Source organism: Acromyrmex echinatior, chromosome 11 (genome assembly GCF_024713525.1).
Source record: "Acromyrmex echinatior isolate Ae372 chromosome 11, ASM2471352v2, whole genome shotgun sequence".
In the NCBI taxonomy this organism is placed as follows: Eukaryota; Metazoa; Arthropoda; class Insecta; order Hymenoptera; family Formicidae; genus Acromyrmex; species Acromyrmex echinatior.
Window position 1 is genome coordinate 577,676 of NC_141862.1, and position 18,392 is coordinate 596,067.

The following is an 18,392-nucleotide window of genomic DNA, read 5'->3' on the forward strand; positions in this document are numbered from 1 at the left end:
TCTAAGAAAGTATAGAAAAGCTATAGAGATACAAAAACACCCTAACAATCTAAATAGAGATAATGGTAACAATATAAATAAAATATGAAAAACCTCTCAGTTATTGAAGATCGACCAATTTCCCCCACCTCCCCCCCCCAAACCCAAAATTTTCTTCTTTCCGCGCGCCACTCCAACAAATAACATAATATAAAAGGAACAGCTCAGTATCAGGCTGCTCCGGCCTGATAAAGTGGAAAGTTCATGAAACGTTGGCATTCCAAGAATGGACATGGAGGAAACTCGCGAAACGCATAATCTTTAAGAGTTTAAATTTACAAAACGATATTTATTCTTTAGACCCACTATATATGGATTTGTTTGCAGAATCGCACGTGTTTCTTCCCCTCCTGTTTTTAGTTTTATTTTTATTTCAATAATTACTTGACTTTATTATTTTGATTCTCATTTTAACTCTGACCGCCGACACAAGATCTAGACCGTCGAGTCGTGAGAAACGTGTAAGTCTAATAAAATTAAAACTCAGACAAATAATTTGAACAATTCTCAATTTTTTCGTTTTTCATTTTTCTTATGAATAATTACATAGAAAATCTAACAATTTGATGAGCGAGGTGGCTTTACCTATTGACGCAATGTATACGACATTTTTATTTTATGTAAGTTTTTATAATATAATTGTACAATTTCAATATTTATGGTAATCACTTGGCTATTCATTACATAGCAAATTGGCATTTGAATAAAGAAGAACAGCAAATTTATCATGTTTCACCACTCTGAAAGATTTATTGTACTGGCTGTAATTACATTTTTAGATAGGTTTATTCATGTAATTTAGATGTATTTTATATTGAAAAGGACTTAAAATGAAGGGTTGAAACGTTTATTTATTTCTTATTGTTACATTCACACGAGAATAAAAAGATTTCTGTATTCTCGAACAGCTGGTATTGGTTTTGATTGGCTTTTTTATATATATTTCTTTGATTATTATCTTTTGAATCTCATTTCATACTTTTGGTTATATAAAGGTCAAAGTCAATTTTTTTTTAATGGAATCCTGTATTTTTTATTGCATATTGTAACTTATTTCAGAAACTTATCAAAATATAACAAAGTATTTTTTCATTCAGTACTTTTAAATTATGAGATAAGTTACAGTGTATTGCAGTGTTTATTAGTATTATCCAAGGTGTCTGACAATAAAAACCTTCTAAATGTTGTTTAAAGCGATTTCATTTTTTTAGTGTAAAAACGTTCGAACAACTTTCAAGTCTCATAACTGAAAATGTTACTCAATAAAATACTTTATTATAGCGTTTTGAAAAAGAAATTTAAAAAGCAATAAACTACAATAAAAATATGCAAAAAATGGGGCTTCCGTTAAAAAAATTCAACTTGATCTTCATATGAATCCTTGTGGATCATAAGGTTGACAAAGACCCAGATTTTGGGGGGTTTTTGTGAGTTTTTGTGATTTATGGGTTTTTGTTTTAGGACTCTAACACAATCTGTTGTTTTAAAAATATAGTATCTGTTCGACAAAAACATAACCTCAAAAAGTCCAACCGATATTACCAGGATTTAGGATCAGGGCCAGACCAGCGATCCAACATTTTTCTAGATTTGAATTCAGATTTTTTCCTGGTTTTCCAGTCTAAAAGTAGTGATTTTCAGGGTTCTTAACCCTCATGGTATACGTTTTTTTATCCATTAAATGTATACGGGGTTATTCATATGTCCGATGTATTTTTTTTAATGGATTAAATGGCTTAAAAAATATTTAAAAATTCACATAGCTTCTTTAACTATTCCAAATGAAGGATTTATACATCATTAACAAATCTATTTGTTTAAATATTTTATTTTTGCAAATATGTAAACATAAGTGAATATAGTAGTGGTACGTAAAGATATACAAAAAATATATATCTTTTGTTCAAATCAATGAAATCTAATAATTAAAAAAGGAAAATAAAGTTTAAAGTTTATATTTTAGAAAAAAATATATGCCAACAAATTTTTTTAATTTAAATTCGGGACATAAATCTTATAATTTCGAAACTTATAAAAATACGTGTTCCTATGAAAAATTGACATTTAATAACTTTAAAAAATTCATTTTTTATTCAAAATCTATAATCTCATACTTTCGTAAATAAAAAAATATATGGGATGATATTGTAAGAGAACGAAGAAATTGTTCTCCTACAATGTCATTTCTTCTGCAGAACGATTTGACATTTTTATTTTAAGATAACCCTGAATAAAAGTTTTATTCTAAGATAACACTGAATAAAAATTTTTTCGTTATATATATAATATGTGTTTTAAGAGAATAATCTTAAAATATCATAAGGAAATAATGTACAGAGATGAATAAAAAGGTTTTACTCATTTTAAGGAGAAATAATAAAAATTATTATAACTCTTAACATTATTTATAATTTGTAATGTTATAATACAAATATCAATCACGTCAATTTCCTTACTCGTTGATTTATGTATTTTATTGTTCCGACAATTACTTACGCATATGAACATGGATATCATATATACGGAAGCGTTAATAATTAATTCTCAAAAATGATGTATCGTAATATAATGTTACACATGATTGAATTTGTAAAAAAATAATCTTTAATCTGATAAAAAAAAATTTGAAAATTTAAGAAAATTATGGTGGTATTTTGTTAAACAAAAAATAAAAATTTTTTTTTCTTTATGCGGTTTCAAGAGTACTTTAAAGTACTCTTGAAACCGCACAACTTTTGTTTAAACATTTTTTTTCTATCTTTTATACTTCCGACGATATTCGCCTCGAAAGAAAAATATTGTTTTTTTCAAAAGGGTGTTTCACATCTTAAACATGAGTTAGGGCACGTATAAAAAATACGTGTCTCTTAGATTTTCGTGTTTAACAACATATTTCATGGAGAATCAAAACGATTCCGGATAGTTGTGAAACTTCCTTTGAGTAAGAATGAGAAAAGAATGTAAACAAACAGGTCCGACGATGCTCAGTCTTTTCTCCGACATTGCTGTGTGTAGTTCGTATCACAATTTACGTTAAAATATGGCAATAAGGCAACGTTTAACTGAAACTGAAAAACAAAGAATAATTGAAATATTTAACAATAGCCAAAAAAAAATTGATATTGCAAAAGTGAATTGTTGTATTATCACGAAAATTATAAAATGTTTTCAAGATTACGGATTTGTTAAAACGGAGGGAGACCGCGAAAAACAACTCAAAAGCAAAATCGTCGAATTACAAGGCTCTCTGAATCCAATCCATTTTACATTGCTTCCGAAATTAAAAATCATTTGGGTCTGCACAGCATTAGCAACAGGACAGTTAGCCGTCGTTTAGATGAGAATCTTTTTCACGCAAAGCGTGTAAGAAACCATTTATTTCTATATTTAAAAAAAAAAAAGAGTTCGTTTGGAGTTTGCCAAAAAGCACATTAATTGGACCGCTACTGAGTGATCAAACATTTTATAGAATGATGAGAGTAAATTTAACTTATATGGAAATGACTCCAGAAATAACGACGCCCTATCGGACAAGTAATGTTAAATATCTAAAACCGACCGTAAAATTTGGTGGCGATAATGTGATGGTGTGGGATTGTTTCTCGTAGAGATCCTGGTCCATTAAACAAATAAAGGAAACAATGGATAAATTTGTGTATTGTGACATGTTACAAAATTATATGTTGCCATTTGTCAACGAGAAAATGCTATCAGAGTAGTCATTTCAACATAATGACTAAACATTCTTCTAAATTAATTAAGACATTTCTTACGGACAAAACGTTAATATAATTAAGTGGCCAAGTCAGTACCCAGACTTGAATAATTTAACATTTATGGGATTACGTCAATTGGGAAATCATTCTTTTATTAATAAAGCAGAATTAATGGAAACAATCACGAAAATATGGTCAGAAATACCGGCCAAATTTTGTATTCGACTAATCGAATCAATGCCACGTAGATGTCAGGCAATCCTTAAATCCAAGGATTTTCCAACATTCTATTGTACTAATAACCTAAGATTATTACAAAAATTACAGACATTTATACATCATTGTTTATGTTATAAGTTGATATTTAATGTATGTTTCTTAACTTTTGTCACATAATTTTTGTTTTGTTTCTTCAATTTAATTTAATTGTGATCTTCATATATAAGTATGATATATTTGAGAAAAAACTTATTGTTTATTGGTATATGAACTGTTATCTCATTATATGATTTCTAAGCTATGTATCTTAGAAAATAAATAATATAGAGTAATTTTCGAACAATTACTTTGTTTCTTAACTTTTGTCAATAAGTGTATATATACATATACATAGGATCCCTATCCAAAGCTTATTCGAAAATGTCTTTTTATTCACTATAAAAAAGTTTTTCTTAACAATTTTTTTTAAATAATGAGACATAAAACTTGATATCACAAGGAATAATATGAAATTTGTCTGAATATGACTTTCGGTTCCTTTTTAAGAAACCATTGAACAAAATAAGTAAAGTTGCTATTTTTTAAATTTTAATAATGAAGGCGACAATAATGAAGGCGGGAGGCATTTTATATTGTATAAAAAAAATTTGTATGAAAACATTAAACTTATGGAATATCTTATACTATATAAAAGTGAAATAAATTTTCATAAAAATTTTCATAATGGTGAACACTAAAAAATGTGCTTATTACGTTGAGCATAATTGCAATCGAGGAACATCCTTAATGTTAATTTTTGAATCAAGCTGGTGATATATTGTATACACTTTATCTTACAGTATTATTACAATTATTAAGTATAATATCATCTTTATTTTTTCGAGAATGTATAATATTTCAGTTATTAATATATTATATTATAGAACTTTATCACTACACATATGTATATAGTTTAATTATATATATATATATATAGTTTAATTATATAACTTATATCACTTACATATGTATATAAGTTTAATAAATTAGTAATCAAGTAATAAAGTAATATGTTATTTTTATTAAATTTTTGCTTAAAGATGCGAAGGTATATTAATATTATATAAAATAATGAAATTTGGCATGCATCTAGGTTTTTGTAATTTATACTTGGATTTTTCTGTGACAACTGCTCTCAAATATTAGATACAAATATTAGAGCAAACATTAGATACATTTTTTCAGCCTTATAACTTTGCTTCTTACATTTTTTTTCGCTATAGCTGAATGTTTTTGAGATATTTAGTGTTTCTTGACTTTTATAGAGGAGTCTGTATAGGTATAGGTAGGTGTTCAAGAGCATCCACTAGCAACTAGCTATAGTGAAACATATATTATTATACTATGACTGTGTTCATATATCAGCAATGTCATTTTATCCTTGTTTTATATTCCCTTCCTCCCTCTCCTTTTAATGAACAATAGTGACACAATAGCTTTAAAGCCTATCCTACAATATGTTTTTTGTTTCTTTTCTTTTTGCTTCTTATCCAGTTTTTTGTTTTCTATCGCCTGAGATAAAAGTTAACAAACTTCAGAAGAAATACAATTGTTGTTGCAAAAGAAGAAAAAGCAAGAAATAGGAAACAAAGAGCATATTGTAGAATAGGCTTAACAGTGTTTCTCCAATACAACCTATATCAGTGAATGTATTAAAAACTTGGAAAAAATAGAATTATATATAAAGATAGATATCTTCTGGCAGTTGAAATGATTAGAAGCAGAACAAACAACTAAAAAATGTGTTTTTAATTTTTATTTGATTGTCATGTAATACAGAATTTTTTACTTGTAATTTTGATTTGGAATAGACAAACAAAAAGTCAATCATTGTAACATCAAAAGTTTTGAAGTATTTCCTTGAGAATTTGTCAATTTTTTAAGTAAATACTAAATCGAATTTCATGACTTTTTTATTAAAAAAAATAATAATTAGACTACATTTTGTTCGTTCTTTTAAAAAATTATATTTTTATAAAAAATTTTGAGCAAAATTACAAAGAAAAAACGGACTTTTCACAAATCATTAATTTGAATCCAAAAATTGCTTAAAAAGGCATTAATGAAAATACTGCCTAAATTAAGAAAAAAGAAATAATTTGAAGAAAGATAATTTGAATATGTTGATCAAGCGATAAGAAAAAGAAAATATAAAAATAGATTCTCTATAATTTCACAACTACTACTCTTCTCCTTAATTAATAATAAAATTATTGAAAATCGTATATATTACTAAACGATAACTTACGTTGCTCATGGAAAGTTTAGGACCTTGTCCAGGAGGAAGAAGAGTTAGGTCCATCATTAAATAGATCATCACACAGCAAGCCAGGATCAAACCAGCTCCGAGAATGGCAATAGTCTTTCTAGTCCTCATTATTACAAATCTGATTTTGCATTAAATTTAAATTTAAACTCCACACCAATTGTAAATATTAAATTCAGCAGTTCTCGTCAACTTCAACCGGTAGTTCGATATTGACAGAAAAAGTAAATTAAGTCTATTCGGTCTTAACCTAACTTATCCACCGTTACGAAGAAGGACTACATATTAGGGACGGAATTTATATTCTCACAATTATTCGACGTTTCAGATCCGATAATAAGAGTCTGATTAACGATTTCCATAAATCCAATTGCCACTTTGAATTCGCTTTACAACGAAATGATTTATCCATCAACCAATATATTGTCTAGTAGCCATTTCACCTTATTTCACTGTTCATCAGAGTTCATCAGTAGTGATAGTCATCGTTACGAAAACATGTACATACACAATCGTTTTTTTCAATCATTTTCAATCATGTGGATTATTTATCATGTGGACTACGTCGATGCTGCTATTTTTGCTTTTTCCTTTTCAATATTAAGACTACCTCATCCACCTCGAATCTTGACAAAAATGCAGTTAATTGATACGATTTTGCGTAAAAATTAAAATTTGACAGAGAAAAAGAATGTTGTTTTATCTCGTGAACCGAAATATTAATCGTAAAAATCGACGACTATTCAGGTTAGAAAATCTGTCATAGCTACGAAATATTGCGATGCAAGCAGATGCGAATATGAGCTGCGTTCTACTTAAAGGTACGTATTCATGATGTCGCCCGTCGCTCATAGGCCGAAATCCCATAGAGTTTAGGATGAAATCACATGATCGGAAAAGGGCTGCGGAATAGAGAATACGTCATTGAAACAACCAATTAGTGCTATTCGGAATAACGCAGAATAACGCTGATTGGTTGCTTCTATGACGCATTCATTCTCTATTCCACAGTAGTTTTCCGTACCGTGTGAATTCACCTTAACAATTCATTCGATCATCCGCTCATACGCAATGGAAAGATGCCGGCTCGCCATGAGGTATACTTTTCGAGATGCATAGGTTAGGAAAACCAATCATAAATTTGTTTAGCATTTCTGTTAGAGTGTACAACAGAGGATCGATTCTGGGGATTCTGTATCTTTAAATAAGGTGAAAATTATAAAAATGAACAAATTTATTAGGGGATCGATTCTGTATCCTGAAATGAGGTGAAAATTATAAAAGTGAACGAATTTACTAGAATACTGATTATTTCATTGGTCAACATCTAGTAAATTTAATCGCTTTTGTAATTTTCATCTTGTTTGAAGATATAGAATCGACCCCCTCGTTTTAAGATACAGAATCGATCTCCTGTATTCCAGTCCAGACCCTTAAGATGAAATCATGCAGTGCGGAAAACGACTGCGGAATAGAGAATGCGCATAGAAGCAATCAATCAGCATTTTTCTGCGTTATTCCGAATAGCGCTAATTGGCTGTTTCAATGACGCATTCTCATTTTACCTTTAAGGTAAAATTATAGTGAATGCATCATTGTTCTTATAATAAACCGTCGTATTTTAAGAGGTTAATTTGATAATGCTGATTGATATGATGAAATTGCGTAATGTCGAAACAAATGAAACAAAATGATAAAATCTAAGTGCATAAATGTAGATACCAAGATAAAAAAAACAATGATGCATTACGTGCAATTTTAGTATGCCCTTTTCCACACTTTTCCATCACGCCAGTTTTGTGTGCTGTTCACACGATGCGGAAAAGTGATAGTAAATGCGTTGAAGCAGTTCAAAAAATTATTATGAGATTGTAAATATTAATTATAAAAATACTACAACAGTGATAATTGTACAATTTGTAAAATTATAATTTGAAAAAGTATATTTCATTTTAATAAGCAAATTATTTACATGAAGTTAGTAGTTTTTGAATTATATTCATGCTGGATACATCTTGACGCATTATGTAAACGTAGCACATAACTTGCGTGATGGAAGAGTGCGAAATAGCGCTGATTGGTTGCTTCAATGACGCATTATGGAGATCGATTCTATATCTTGAAACGGGATGAAAATTACAAAAGTGAGCAAATTTACTAGGTATTGATTCCATATTTTGAAACGAGGTGAAAATTATAAAAGTGAGAGAATTTACTAGAATATTAATAATTTCATTGGTCAACATCTAGTAAATTTGCTCACTTGTAATTTTCATCTTGTTTGAAGATACAGAATCGACTCCTTGGTTTAAAGATACAGAATCGACCCTCTCGTTTCAAGACACAGAATCGATCCCCTATATTCCGCAGTCCTATTTCGAACCGTGTGATTTCACCCTTAGAGTAAAATCACACGGTGCGGAAAAAGGCTACGGAATAGAGAATGCGTCATTGAAATAATCAATTAGCGCTATTCGGAATAACGCAGAATAACGCTGATTGGTTGCCATAATCTATTCCGGAATCGTTTTCTGCATCATGTGATTTCGCCCTTACGCAGGTTCATGTGACGGCACCTTGAGCGAAGCTTCGCTAGTTACGCATTTTCGCACGAATCGATGGAGTGGGAAATTTTCGCCAACAAAGCTTGGCTGTACAAAATTGATCTTACTTTTCTAGTACTTTTTAGTCCTTTTGCGATATTGACATAAGTCAGTCGCGTTTCTCTCTCTGATAAAAGAGAACTATTCTAGAACTCTATAATATCTCCAAGATAATTTATCACATTTGATTGAAAATTTATTTATCCGCAAAGATTTATTATTTATATTTTAATTACAATTAAAATGGATTCTTATGTAATGCAGGTGTGATGTAAAGTTGAATAATAAACACCGACACAGTAATGTATTACATTAAAATTATTTTTTGTCTTGTTTATTTTGCAGATTCGGCGAGTATGGCTTAATCAAGACGGAGAAGGATTGGCGGTAAATAATGCACGAATATTTTCATCTAGGATTGGTAATTATAAAGTTTAGCACATTCATCTCAATCAATAAAAATCAATAAAAGGCTTATTCGATGCGTTTTTGCATAAAATGATAGAATCTGGCAGAAATAAGCGTCACTCTGCCCTGCAAACAGAGATATTAAACGTTAAAGTTGGAGATTTTAGAAGTTAAGATTCTTGTCTTCCCGATCGATACAGCGCTACGTATACATTTTGCATTACACAAATTTTCTGCTTTACAGACACAAATTCACTTTTTTAAAAATACATTCACTGCTTTACAGCCATAAATTTATTGCTTTAAAGACATAAAATTCACGTTTTTTAAAAACATAAATTCTCTGCTTTACGACCACAAATTCACTGTTTTACGAACAAAAATTCACTGTCTTAAGCACATAAATTCTTTGTGTTCAATTGAACTTTCTGTTCAATTAACAGTGAATTTGTGTTTTTAAAGCAGTAAATTTATGTTTTTAAAGCAGTGAATTCGTGTTTATGAAGCAGAGAATTGATTTTTAAAGTGAATTTGTGTAATTGAAGTAGAACGTATACATGGTGCTATATTGAGTTAGAATGACAGATATCTTAACCTCTAAAGCCTCTAACTTCAACGCTTAATAACTCGATTCACAAGGCCGATCGCCGCATTTTTCCCTCAGATTCTTTTTTGAGTGAAAACGCGTGAATGAGTATATTTTTATTAAGATTTTAGGTTGAGAGAGGGAAGAAGGTTATTCTAAATAATTGCCTTCAATAGTCGTCAACTTTAGCGTTCAAGCCTATTCTACAATGTGCTCTTTGTTTTCTGTTTCTTGTTTTTTACCTTTTACTTTTTTCTCCTTTGCAATCGTTTTATTAACAATTGTATTTTTTGCTATGTATTTCTTGTTTCTTTCAAAGTTCGTTAATTTTTATCTCGGGCGATATAAAACAAAAAACCGGAAGAAGCAAAAAGACAAGATGTAAAAAATAATAAAAGGCAAGAAATAGAAAACAAAAAGCACATTGTAGAACAGGCTTTAATATTTCGATTCGCGAAGAAGAGTAACGCTTATTTCTGGATTCTTTCATTTTATACAAAAACGAATTGAATAAGCCTGATTTTATTAATTTTTGAGATGATTGTGCTAAACTGTGTAATTACTCTAGGATTACATCAATCATGTGAATGTTAATTTTTTGTCATAGGATCTCTTGTCTCTGCGACATAATCATGTTTCAATACCTCAAATAGGGTCAGAAACTGCCGTAAACAAAGCGATGGAGCATATATCTGCACCATTAGACGACTTGGTACTTTGTCACTTAAAGTAAAATACATTTCTTTTTATAACTTATTCAAATGTTGTACTTTACACTGCGTGCAATCAATTTTTTGTTCCTCATAGAGCTGTATCTGTTATGAACAAGAACGATCCTTTAGCTATGTACAATTATCAAAGCTCTGCTGTACAGTATCTTGCAAAGATTCTACAAATGCAGAAAGAAGAAAATTGGATGTTACCAGTAATGAACGTAATGTGTTTGGAACTAAGATTATCGGCAATAGGTGCAGAAAATTCTAAAAACAATAAAAATGTAAAGCCTGGTGAAGTCCTGGAGAAATGTGCGGAATGCTTGATGGCCTGTTTCCGAGTTTGTGCGGCTGACAGTAGAAGTTCAGAAGAAGACACAAAACGATGGGGAATGCTAGCCTTAATTAATCAATTACTGAAAGTTTATTTCAGAATTAATAAATTACATTTGTGCAAACCTTTGATACGAGCTATAGAATCATCCCCTTATAAAGATCACTTTGCATTAGCGCAACAAATTACTTATAAGTTTTTCGTTGGCCGGAAAGCCATGTTTGACAGCGATTATAAGATTGGTAAATATACTTTTCTATTTTGCTTCTTGCAAACTATAGTGATTGTTACTTTTACTTAAATAATATTAGAGAAATACTCTATCAAATTGTTTTAGCCGATGAATATCTGACTTATGCATTTGAACATTGTCACATACAATGCTCAAAAAATAAGAGATTGATCTTGACTTATCTTGTACCTGTCAAGATGCTACTGGGATATATGCCCAAGCAACATCTCTTAGAGAAATATAATTTAATGGAATTTTGGGAGCTGATGGAATCTGTAAGGAAAGGAGATTTACGTTCTTTAGAAGGAGTAATGGCAAAACACGAAACTTTTTTTATTGACGCAGGCATATATCTAATCGTGGAAAAACTCAAACTGATCGCTTATAGAAATTTATTTAAGAAAGTATACTTGGCGTTAAATACACATCAAATACCAGTGCTGAGTTTACTTGTGGCGCTACAGATGTATGGAATGGAGGATATAGATATGGATGAAACAGAATGTCTTCTTGCCAATTTAATATTTGAAGGCAAGATTAAAGGTTACATATCTTATCAGCATAAAAAATTAGTTATATCAAAACAAAATCCTTTTCCAGCATTATCTACCATTATACCGTAATTGATTATAACTGTAATTGTAATTATTGTTACTTTCACACAATAAATATTATTTTATGCAATACAATATTGTGCGATATTGTTAATGGTAAAAGAAATTTTTGATAATTTTTTAGAAAAAGGTTTTATTCTCTACTTTTGACTCTTATTAATTTCGCTTCCAAGAAAGGAATAGAGAACAATAAAAATTTCAATCTGTCAGAAACTGTGTATTTTATAGTACATGAGGTCTGTTTTTTATTTCTACTCTAACTGTAGAGAAAAAAATATAATTTTGTGGCAATAGATCTGTTTGCCTTGCTTGAAATCTCCATTTTGAACTTAAAATGAAATAGATTTATGTCTATTAGTAATAAGGCTAATAAAATTTAAAAATCAATAAAGAAAAATGGCTACGAGTCAGAAATTATTTTACAAAATTAAACATCGTTAATGTAAAAATTTGAACATAAGTAAAAGAAACAATTATATCTTTTAATTTTATATCTTTTAATACAATGTGCTAGCAAACAAACAAACGTTTCGTTCGCGATCGAAATTATTAATGTTATTATTAATGTTAAAAACATATAATACAATATTACAAATGGTAAAAACAAAACCTAATATAAATTTATACTTCGTTCTCTCTAACAAACGCTGGTAACATAAAAACGATTATCCTGTTCACAGTTATAATGTAGCTTGGAAAAAGTCGTCGCATGACAATAGCTAATTGCAGTCAATCATTAAATTGCTTGAATAATGTCATTGATTAGCTTGAATAATCTCCTTTGATATAATGTAAATCAGAGAATATAACATGTAAAAATGAATTTAGTCCTGTAGAAAAAATATAATATACAAGAATTATGTCAGCGCAAGATTATTGTTACAGTTACAAAAAGAAGTTGCTATGAATAGCAAACTGGACAATATAATACATTGAGATGATTTTAATTTTTGTAATGTATCATATTCGAAAATTTGCCCAGGGTTGACAGTCTTAATAGTAATTTGTTGATGACAATAGAGACAAGCAGCGTCGGCACCATTGATCTTTTTTAGACGAGTTTTCAGGATCTGCAATGTTTTTGGTGACTAAATATCATATCAATAGTATTAGGAACCACAGCCTATATTCAACAAAAAAAAGAGATAAAAAATCTTAACTTTTCAGAATCTTCCACTAAATTGGTGATCAGTCAGATACACCCACGCACAATCACGTTGTTTTATAAAATTAATTGCTGTAATCAGTTATTCAGGAGACATGGTAGTGTTTCGTCGCTAAGCAAGCGCAGTGATATGTCATGGCGCGATTACAATTTCCCTGTTGACATGATAATCTCCCTAGTTTTCCCTATTTCCGTTTTTTCCAAAATTCCTGCTTTTCCAAATTTTCCGTTAATTTCATCTATTTCTCTTAAATTCATAAAATTTTTGTTTTTTTTTTTTACAAATTTTATTAAAATAAAATCATAAATTATTTTTTTATTAATACAATATATCACAATTTGGAATTATAATAAATATGAAATAGAACATAGATGTGTTTTTTACACGACATTGGTAAAACCGTTTTATGAAACTGGCCAATCATAGCTGTTCCTCAGGGTTCGGAAGAATGGACGATTGTGATTGGCCAGTTTTATAAAACGGTTTTTATTCAAACGGTTTTACCATTGCCGTGTAAACGTAGTATAAAAGAAAATATATTGTATAATACAATACTATAAATTAATGAATAATATATTTTTATTGTGCAATATTGGAGAAGTTTTAAAGAAACAAATAATGCGTATGATTTTAACATAAGTCTAATACGGGATCTACAATGGAAGTCGTATAGTAGTCGTCTTAAATCATAAAAAATTGACCAATCACAATTAAATATGAGAAGTATAATCGACTCTGATTGGTCAATTTTCTACTAAAGACATTATTATTCGCTACGACTTCTAGTAGACTTCGTATTAGAAATTAGATTAGTAAGGCTAGTAATTAACATAAATTGGTGTTCCATACATAATTTATCTCCACCGTGGTGGCCGACCACCGAATTACCGATCGAAAACCGAGCATAAAACAAAATTTTCATTTACTGTGAAAAACTTTTAAATTTTAAATTATTTTCACAAAAAATCCCTTTTTCCTTCTTTCATTTTTTTTCTTATAGTTCTCCCTAGGTTTCGGGAAATTCCCTTACATCTGGCAACACTGTTGTGGGTTCTCTGCTTTGATCGGAATTGGTGCTACCAAAAACTATAGTCGCTAATAATGCGCAAGCAAATATGCGCAGCTGAATGGAAACCATCATGTCCCTACTGTATATAGTGTATATCATTATACTGTGGTCAGACTCTGTTTTTTTAGGGACTATAAGCAATCATGGTAGTAGGACTAGTAAATGGTAGTAGGTAGTAAATGGTATTAAAAGCGTAATGAAACGATCTGTCTTACATTTTTATTTCTCTTTACTTCAAATTGTTATTCTTGTCTTCGTTTCTGTCCATCTTCACCGTCTCAAATCGCACAATCGAGTTAGAGCATAATATACTGTAATGTATGTACAGAAGTGATTGCCATCGATTGAAAGTCTAGTATGGCGCGTCCTAAACACAGAACGAGTGCAGATTTATGTGCTGACTGCGGGACACTTGGTGAGCACAGCATCATCTTTTCAATCATTCTTGTTACAATGACTCGACTCGGCTCGGCCACGTATGGCTTCAGTGGGACCGCGTCATTCTTTTCTTACAACATAACAGACGAATACGCATGTCTTGTAATTTTCTTACAGAATTCTGACCAATGCAATTAAGATAAACTTAAATGTTTCTTTATGTTTATATATTACAAGTTTGCAAAACAAGCTCTCATTTAATTATGAGAACATCATCGATCTCTGTTATTGCGCTGTTTCAGAGCCAGGATGGGCATCAATAAATAGAGCTATTTTATTATGTGACGATTGTTGTGGGATTCATCGTAGTTTAGGACGTCATGTGTCACATATCAAGTCATTACACAAAAGCGTTTGGAATACATATCTATTGAACGTTAGTATGCAGTAGCTATTGTTATGTAGAGAGATGCTCTCTTATTGAAATTTTCACATGTGTATAAATCACTTTTAAAAGTACTGAATCAATATTCAGATGGTGCATACATTGAGTGACAACGGAGCCAACAGTATTTGGGAACATTCCTTGCTAGATCCCAGCAACTCCAAGATTAATAGACGAAAACCACAGCCCAAGGATCCTTTACAGTTAGTATTTCATTATGTACAATACACAATATTTATTTTGTTGCTGAATATATAATTTTCATTAACAGATACTTATTGATGTTTTTGGAATGAATCAGATTTAAATAGAAATTGTTAGTTATTTGTTAGTTTTGTAGATTAGAATTTATTCTGAACAATATATGGACAAAGTTTTTGTGCATTTTCTAGATGTATAACTATTTCTTACTTTATTATTTGCTTATAGTCCAGTAAAAGCAGATTTTATTAAGGCTAAACATCAACACTTGACTTTCATATTACGGCCAAGTAAGGAGGAATGTTGTACTGAGGAGGAACTCGATAGACAGTTACATAGTAGTGTTCGTACAAGTAATTTAGAAACTTCATTAAGACTGTTGGCACAGGGAGCTAACCCCAATTATTTTTACAAGGTATATCTTATAATAATAATTTATATATATTCAAGTATAAAATACACATCAATGTATTACACATAATTGCTGTATCGTAGGAAGATGCTTTTGTTGAATTACACATGTTTATGTATGTATAGGAGAAAGGAACCACACCCTTACACGTGGCAGCTCGTGCCGGACAAGTTCTCCAAGTAGAACTTTTAGTAGTTAATGGTGCAAACCCAAGTGTAGTAGATTTAAATGGGCAAACAGCTGCTGATATTGCCAAGTAAGTATAGATAATAATATCTATGGAGAATATTTCAATATTTATTTTAAGCATTCTTTCTATCATTTCAGAATGGCGGGACATATGGATTTATCTGAACGTATAATTGAATGTATGTATGAAGTAACAGATAGATTGACATATCATATATGCTCTCGTAAGCCAAATCATCGAAGAGATCAACATCTCATTAGTTCTGATTTGTCTTCTTTTTTGGATAAAAACGAGTTAGTTCTGGAAGGAAGAAACAGATTACAAACGGTATATAGACATTCATATATTTTATTATTTATTTTTATTCTATGTCATAAAATTTATTTATTTTTTTTTTATTTTTTTTTAGTTACCAAATCATTTGCTGGAGGAGTTAGCTATGGACATTTACGATGAGGTGGATCGCCGGGAAACAGAAGCCAGTGAGTATCACTTTTCTTTTATATTTTTTTTCTATTATAAATTTGATTAAATATGCTATAATTGCGAATAGAGAGCATGAGTTTTGTTACTAATTTAGATAATTAATGATACATTTCTTTGTCGTGCTATTCCTTTGGAAGGGTGAGTAAACATTTAAACCTCAGCAAAAATTTAGTAATATGTTGTACAAGGTATATAAGCAATAACTGAAACATATGAAATATGCTCAGACAAGTAGATTTTCGTATTTTATGCATAGTTTGGTTTTCAACCGCATCTCTCCCGGAGAAATGTACCGTTCCATTTCTGCCAGTTAATCCACAATTGTCATCTACTAGAAACCAAGGGAGACAAAAATTAGCGAGATTCACGCCGAAGGAATTCACCACTCTTATCGTAGATTTACTGGTTGAAGCAGGTCGGAGACATACGCTTGCTAACAATGCACTTCAAAGTAATATTACCAAATTATTAACACAGTTATTTTATGATAGAGTACTTTATACATCATTTATTATATTTTTATATCTTCTGTACTTTTTTTTTTAGATCCTGCAGTATCTATGCTTCGTAAAGAGCAACTTGGTAAGCATGGATCGCAAGTATCTGATGATGAACCTTTGTATGACAGTGTTGCGTCTGACGACGACTATGCTGCTCTAACATCTACAGATAATACTTCATCTGACATTTCAAACCAGCTGAAAACTAATGAGGTAAGTTATTCATCAGGTAATTAATAACTATAAATATAAATAAATCATTAACAAACATGACTATATTCATCCTTAGAATAACAATACAAAATATTAGACATTTTTGTATAGAAATAGAATGTTTTATTTTTTCAAACTATACAACACAGTACGACTATACTAACACTATATATCTATATATATATTCCTATATATATAATATATATATATATATATATATATGGAAGTATATACAGTTTCACAAATTTACTTTTCTTTAACTCGCATCAGTAGAGATGCAAAAAATATATAAATTTACCAAGCTCGGGGTATTAGTTATATTTACCTGTTTGTGGTAAAATATTAATTAAAGGTACCAACACTATTAACAAAAAGAGGAATAAGGAATTGGCTGAGCACATGGCTTTTCTGTAGGCGATGTTACTAGGCAAGTGCACGGATCTATTTGTGCATGTGCAATCATTGCCAAAAGTGTAAATTTTGATCATTGTAAAACATTAATTGGACTGACTGATTCATATAACGATTCGCAATCTACTAAACGCCATGATTTAATAACATAACAGTATAATGATTATATATTGTATATATATATATATATATATATTATATTATATATATATATATATATATATATATACATTAATTTGTAACAATTTGTTTGCGTGATCATTATAACGTGTTCTATACTTGTTGCGATATGTTAATTTAAAGCAAAGATTATTATTGTTTCAGGAAACATTTACACCAATCGCTAAAGGTCTTCCGTCCATGGTAGAAGTTTTAAAAAAACAATTGACCTTATCCGAATCAACCGTACGAGATCTTCGCGAGCAGGTACACACCCTGCAAACTGCCATTGAGCAACTCACTCAAGAGAACAATGAGTTAAAGCATATGCTACAAGTAATTATTACAAAATATTGGAGATAACGTTATCTATTTTATAATGCATCAATGTTCAATCGCATGATAAATGCTGTAAATAAAAATTTGATTAATTTAGATCAAAGGTTCCAGTGATGGAAACATGAATGGGCATGTTGTTGGAGAACAGGAACCTGAATTAGAGCCAGTACATGATATCAAAACGTCTACTATACGTGGAAATCAACGACCAGCATCTATGTATGAGACTAGAGAAGGTCTACGAAAACCAGCATGGTCAACAACCATTTGTCAAGTAATTATCTTTTTTTTTTTAACAAGTTGACAAAGTATATCCAATTTTTTTAAATAAGAAAAATCCTATACTTGATCGAAACGGATCTTGTACTTAAATATATTTTTTTTGTGAATTTATATACATTCTGATTCTACATATTGCGCACCGAAATGTTTTCCTGAACTTAAATAGGGTGTCCTCTATCTGGAAAAGCCTGGAAAACTTGAAATTTTCAGGGAATTTTGTTGAAATTGGGACAGTTTTTCAAATTGTATTTTTAAACAATAAGATCGGCCGGGAGTCGAACCCCGGGGAAAAATATTGTCTCGGTAGTCTAAAGGCTCAGGACGCTCGCACGGAATGCAAGAGATCCGGGTTCGACTCCCGGCCTAGGCAAT

General features: G+C 30.4%; 3 protein-coding genes and 1 long non-coding RNA gene across 10 annotated transcripts in view; 2 read left to right on the forward strand and 2 right to left on the reverse strand.

Annotated features, from left to right (window-relative positions):
- alpha-Man-IIa (alpha-mannosidase 2) overlaps positions 1-7,104 on the reverse strand; it is a 22,061-nt gene extending 14,957 nt beyond the window's left edge. Inside the window, exon 1 of the mRNA XM_011069912.2 lies at positions 6,262-7,104. Within this exon, the coding sequence (XP_011068214.1) occupies positions 6,262-6,390 (129 nt within the window). The 5' untranslated portion in view covers positions 6,391-7,104. The remainder of the gene's footprint in view (positions 1-6,261) is intronic.
- A 1,848-nt stretch (positions 7,105-8,952) lies between these two features.
- On the forward strand, positions 8,953-11,844 carry PCID2 (PCI domain-containing protein 2). 2 transcript variants are annotated; one of them, XM_011069909.2, is made up of 5 exons: positions 8,953-9,146; positions 9,228-9,269; positions 10,484-10,605; positions 10,684-11,165; positions 11,261-11,844. In XM_011069909.2, exons 1-5 carry the CDS (start codon positions 9,126-9,128, stop codon positions 11,776-11,778), a joined length of 1,185 nt encoding a protein of 394 aa, XP_011068211.1. In that variant the 5' UTR covers positions 8,953-9,125; the 3' UTR covers positions 11,779-11,844. The 2 variants fall into 2 exon arrangements, with proteins under 2 accessions (XP_011068211.1, XP_011068213.1); XM_011069911.2 differs by lacking the exons at positions 8,953-9,146; positions 9,228-9,269 and having other exon boundaries at positions 10,484-10,588.
- A 121-nt stretch (positions 11,845-11,965) lies between these two features.
- LOC147907978 (uncharacterized) lies at positions 11,966-13,121 on the reverse strand. Its single transcript, XR_015546647.1, has 2 exons — positions 12,930-13,121; positions 11,966-12,839 (listed from the first exon to the last, which is right to left on the reverse strand). It is a non-coding gene; the product is annotated as an uncharacterized LOC147907978 (long non-coding RNA).
- An 840-nt stretch (positions 13,122-13,961) lies between these two features.
- The window catches only part of Git (ARF GTPase-activating protein GIT1), a 58,446-nt gene continuing 54,015 nt past the window's right edge, over positions 13,962-18,392 (forward strand). Inside the window, exons 1-12 of one of the 6 annotated variants that reach the window (XM_087411355.1) lie at positions 13,967-14,172; positions 14,333-14,419; positions 14,685-14,818; positions 14,918-15,030; positions 15,257-15,443; positions 15,566-15,696; positions 15,768-15,957; positions 16,040-16,112; positions 16,373-16,567; positions 16,663-16,829; positions 17,565-17,735; positions 17,836-18,012. In XM_087411355.1, the coding sequence (XP_087267481.1) occupies positions 14,362-14,419; positions 14,685-14,818; positions 14,918-15,030; positions 15,257-15,443; positions 15,566-15,696; positions 15,768-15,957; positions 16,040-16,112; positions 16,373-16,567; positions 16,663-16,829; positions 17,565-17,735; positions 17,836-18,012 (1,596 nt within the window). In that variant the 5' untranslated portion in view covers positions 13,967-14,172; positions 14,333-14,361. Of the gene's footprint in view, positions 14,420-14,684; positions 14,819-14,899; positions 15,031-15,256; positions 15,444-15,565; positions 15,697-15,767; positions 15,958-16,039; positions 16,113-16,372; positions 16,568-16,662; positions 16,830-17,564; positions 17,736-17,835; positions 18,013-18,392 lie in introns of those variants that run through there. The other 5 variants (XM_087411356.1, XM_087411357.1, XM_087411358.1 and 2 more) reach the window with 5 other exon arrangements.